At 44.6% G+C, this 4,795-nt stretch overlaps 1 protein-coding gene across 2 annotated transcripts in view; it reads left to right on the top strand.

The window, feature by feature from the left end:
- Positions 1-446: 446 nt before the first annotated feature.
- Positions 447-4,795, top strand: part of gzf1 (GDNF-inducible zinc finger protein 1) — a 6,262-nt gene continuing 1,913 nt past the window's right edge. The window contains exons 1-4 of one of the 2 annotated variants that reach the window (XM_069158577.1): positions 447-963; positions 2,287-3,326; positions 3,959-4,142; positions 4,324-4,490. In XM_069158577.1, coding sequence (XP_069014678.1) covers positions 2,299-3,326; positions 3,959-4,142; positions 4,324-4,490 — 1,379 coding nt within the window. In that variant the 5' untranslated portion in view covers positions 447-963; positions 2,287-2,298. Of the gene's footprint in view, positions 1,420-2,286; positions 3,327-3,958; positions 4,143-4,323; positions 4,491-4,795 lie in introns of both variants that reach the window. The other variant, XM_069158578.1, reaches the window with a different exon arrangement.

The raw sequence follows: 4,795 nt of genomic DNA, 5'->3' as shown, positions 1-4,795 counted from the left end.
GTAGCTTTCCATACACCTTTGGAATGACATCTTTTTGCAGCCTTGCAGATGATATATGTTGGTCTGAATGTAAACGAATGAAGTCCTTCAGCATGTTTGGTATTCCCATACAACAGACTAATATCTAAACAGACGGGCTGCCAGATGAAACTAGTGGCTACAAATTACAAAATTTTGAGGGAAAAGGCAAACATGGCTTCTAAAATTGAAGGCTAAACTGCTTTTAAATCCAACACAGTGGGATTACGGCAGTTTATTGTCTTTCTGTGCGATACTGCCCCCGTGCGGTGGTGAGGTGGTACCGCATCAACAAACACACTCCTGCTGACTGGCGCTAAGAGTTACGGTAACATCATTACTTCACAGAATGACGATTTCAAATTCATCAGAAGATGCTGCAGATTCCCTCGACACATTACCCCTCGACACCCTATCTTGTACTGAGATTACAAGTGTTTGCACTTTGCTTTGCCGAGAAATGAAGCAGGGTCGACTTGGTACGAAAAGCGAACTGCAGCAACAGCATTGTTAACTAATGCTATTATTGCCGAGTCCAGTTAAACGGACAGTGGTTTTGAAAAGACAAAAAAAAAAAAGAAGTATAAATCGTTTTACATAACAGACCGGTAGCTTGGCCGGATTAGATCAGCAGTAATACTCCCGAGCATGTAAACAAATGCTTCGAGCGGCCAGGGGAGGAAACGACCCAGAAACAGCTTGCTGTACTCAGCGGTTTGCGTTTTTAAACAGCGCCGCGAACGAAGGACCGATCCCGGGTCGGCCTCCTCGGCACACCGGATGTCAATAAACGAAAGAGGCAAAAGTGCCGGGGGGTTTTTTGTTGGGTTTTTTTTTCGTGAGCGACTCCCGACAGGAAGTATACCCTCCGCCGTAAAAAAAAAAAAAAAAAAAAAGGGGGTGGGGGGAGCATTTGTGAAGGGCTGCCATTTTACCGAGCTTACGGTAAGAACATTTTGCTCGTTGTGCAAGTTTGAAGCCGTGGCTGCGACACGGTCCCCGCCCGTGGAAATTGAAATCGCGTCGCCGCATGCGGACGCGGTGATTTCGTGTCGACGGTTGAATCAAAAGCCGGTCCAGTTCGTTTATCGCTGTTATATCTGCGATGCTAATGTTAGCTTTTTACTCCCGAGTGCAGCAGTGAATGGTATCGAGACTTAAAACCGCAGAAATATTCCGATTTTTAAGTCGCGTCCTGCCAGATCAGATACCGGGCCAAGGAGTTGTTTTTTTTTTGTTTTTTTTTTAAAACTTTTAAAGCGTTTAATACTAGTCTTATAACCTGTAACCGTATATATATATATTTTTTTTTGCTGTGACCGTCCCACTCCTTATAAACACAAGATTAACTCACCGTGATGGGTGAAAGGCTTTGATGTAACACCTGCGGGATCTTATCTGGTACAAAGTAGCGTCCATTGCTCTGAAGATGATGTAATACTGTCACAGTCATCCATACAGTCTTATTGTTGCTTTGTGGTTTCAGCTCTTGAGGCTGTCATGCAGAAAAGCTCATTCAGGCTACGTTATTGTGATTCCTTGTTGTTTGGGATGTCCAAATTCATCATTTAAATATCCTGCAGTTTGATCCAAAATAACAACAACAACAACAACAACAACAACAAAAAATGCTGCAGCGAGAGTACTGACAGCATTTAACGAGAGATCGTATTTCTCCTATTTTAGCTTCTCTTCATTGGCTTTCTGTAAGTCGGCAATATAATGTAAAATTCTCCCGCTGCGTTTACAAAGCTCGTCATGACCCAAACCCCATCTCCTCTCAAAGAACTTATTGAACCAAATCGTCCCAACGGAGCGCTTCGCTCAGCGGGTTGCTGTCCCGCTTGTTCCTGCAGTTTCCAAAAGTGGAATGGGAGGCAGAGCCTTCAGCTTTCAGACACCTCTCCTGTGGAGCCAGCTCCCAGTTTGGGTTTGGAGAGCAGGCGCCCTCTCTAGTGTCAAGATTAGACCTCGAATTTTCCTTTTTGATAAAGCTTATAGTTAGGGGCTGGCTCATGTGACCCTGAAGTAAGCCCTGGTTACTACTTTTGTTCAAACGTTGACGTTTTTAACGTGTTTTTTTTTTTGTTTTGTTATTTTGTTTCTTTACTGTGTTGTTTTGTGATTTTTTTTAATTTTTTTTTTGTGTTGCCTGGAGATTTACACTTAGAATAAAAAAATAAATTACAATTCAATGTTCACAAGGACAGCCAACAAGTCAAAGCATTACAGCGCACCAAATTCACTCGTGTCCGTTTTTCTCCGCAGCGTTAATAAATCATGGGGGTCAAAGTGGTCCAGCTCACCTCAAACTCGCATCATGTCAAAATTCTGGCTTCTCTGCATCAACTGAGGCTGCAGCAACAGCTGACCGATGTTACAGTACAGGTGGACTGTCGGGGAGATGTGCACGAGTTTCAGGCCCACCAGGTGATGCTCGCTGCATCCAGTGGCTACTTCAAGAAGATTCTTCTGTCTCAGGATGCGGTCCAGGATAAGTTATTACTCTCAAACATGCACTCCAGTGATTTCTCAACGTTTTTGGAGTTTGTGTACACGGGTAAAGTGGAAGTTGCCAGAGAGAAGATTGGCGATGTTCAAGAAGTGGCTCAGTTTTTGGACTGCGAGGGTCTGTCAGAGGTTTGTGGTCAGGCCATGAGTGCGGGAGTTCTGCAGAAATCTAGAAAGAAAACATGTACGCCGAAAGGCAAGTCAATAGATGACCTAAATGGTGCTAAAAAAGAAGAACTGCCAATAGAGAAGAAGCAACCCAAGAGCTTATCTAGTAAGCGGAAGCTTTCCCCGAAGAATTCTGAGAAAGAAGAAGTCATTACAAAAAGACTTAAGATGAAGACTGTGAAGGATAAAAAAACAAAAGAACAAAAGCTAAAACGTAAGTTGGTTGGCAATAAAGTGTGTCAGAGGCGTTGGTACAGTAAAAAAGAGGCTAGTAACAATGGGAACCCAGTTACCAGTGAAGACGCAGAGAAGAACGAGGATGGGACTGAAGCCGAGGCTCAGCCGAAGAATCAGGAGGACAAAGGAAAGGAGTCTTCACTGGGAAAGTCTGTCTCCGATGTTGAGTGTGAGGATGATGAGCAGAGTAGGGACCTTGAGGATGATTTGTTTTTACCAGACGGAGAGGAGGAGGAGGAGGAGGAGGAAGAGGAGGAGGAGGAAGAAGAAGAGGAGGAGGAAGAGGAAGGACACTCCACGGAGACGTTAAAAAGACCATCCAAGGCCCAGTTCCAGTGCAACAAGTGCCAGCGGACTTTCCACTATGAGAGAAGCTACCTGAAGCACATCAGGTAACATTACACAGCTCCTGGTTTTATTGATTAAACGCCGTAGTTGCTTAAAATGTACACCCTGAAACTCCACTTGGTTAGCCAATCAAGCACTATATGACCGGACTAATATCATGGTGGCTGCGTGAGAAGTTTCAGCACTGAGCTCTGATTTTGAAAGCAGATGTCTCGTGTTGTTATTTGGCCTTTCTGAAGCTGTTGTACGGTTAAAGCGGTGACAAAAAGGCTTGGTATCCGCGGTGGGAAGTAGAACTGGAGAAATCGTGGTGGTACATGGTGTGAAAAGTTTCGGTACCTGTGATCTGGTGGCCCTCCGGTCCTACCCAAGATCTCCTGAATTAAGCTTCCTGTGGATTTATGTGCTTTATTTATTTATTTATTTTTTTCAGGGACTTCGAGAACCTTTGTTGACACCAATGGTACTTGTGCACTTGTTTGTGCGTTTATTTATGCAGCAGGCAGGAATACCCCCTGCCTCTTAATAGTATCCAAAATGTACATAAAGCTCGTAGTGTGCATTTATTATTCACGGTACCTTTTTTTTTTTTTTTTAATTTATTTATTTTTTTTTTTTTAAAAGAGCATTTGTCTCCCGGCATTGCTGTAACCTGTTGCCGCTCTCTCTTGGCCAGCACGTACCACGGAGTGAAAGCGGAGGTCATCTATCGCTGCGACACCTGCTCGCAGACCTTCGCTAACCGCAGCAACCTGAAGATCCACGAAAAGCACGTGCACAGTAACGAGAGGCTTTTTTCCTGCGACTCCTGCACAAAGACCTTTAAGCGAAAGAAGGATGTGGTCCGCCATCAAAGACAGGTTTAGTGGAATTCGCCGCACTTCCTGTTTCGAAAAAGTCATATTTCCACATTAAAACGTGTTAGGAATGATACTGAAATATGCATTCATTCTCTTTCTGTCACATTTGTCTTGTTTTTCTGTGTGTGTGGGGGGGTGTTTCCTGATTTGATTTCTGACCTACATCCGTGCTGCTTCTCAGGTCCATGAACGAAACCTGCGACATGTCTGTCCCGACTGTGGAAAGTCGCTCAGCTCTAAAACGGCCCTGTTGTTGCACGAGAGGATCCACACGGGCATGAAGCCCTTCGAGTGCGCCGACTGCGGGGCCAGATTTACCCAGAACTCGGCCCTCAAGATGCATCGCAGGTACTTGAGCTCTGTGCTGACGACGGGCGGCGCGGTGTGCACTCGAAAGCAAGCGTGTGACGGCAGGTTTGTGCTCTCAGGGCAGCGGGAAGAACGTTATTTTCACCCTTCTTTGACCTCAATCTTATCATCCTGCTGCTTCGTCACAAATGCATGTATATGGAGGACCATCAAAGAGGTGCTTCGGTCAAAGATTTATGTCTGTTCAGTCTTTAATCATGAACACGAAGTGGAAAAAGCTGGAAACAATCTGTGACGGAAGATAAAAGAAAAAACAGTTGTGGACATAAAAAAAAATAACACGT

This window comes from Embiotoca jacksoni, unplaced genomic scaffold (genome assembly GCF_022577435.1).
Source record: "Embiotoca jacksoni isolate LCO1_2020_lvr unplaced genomic scaffold, fEmbJac1.0.p SCAF_23, whole genome shotgun sequence".
In the NCBI taxonomy this organism is placed as follows: Eukaryota; Metazoa; Chordata; class Actinopteri; family Embiotocidae; genus Embiotoca; species Embiotoca jacksoni.
Note: the sequence above shows the minus strand (reverse complement) of the source record. Positions and strands in the feature narration are given on the sequence as shown.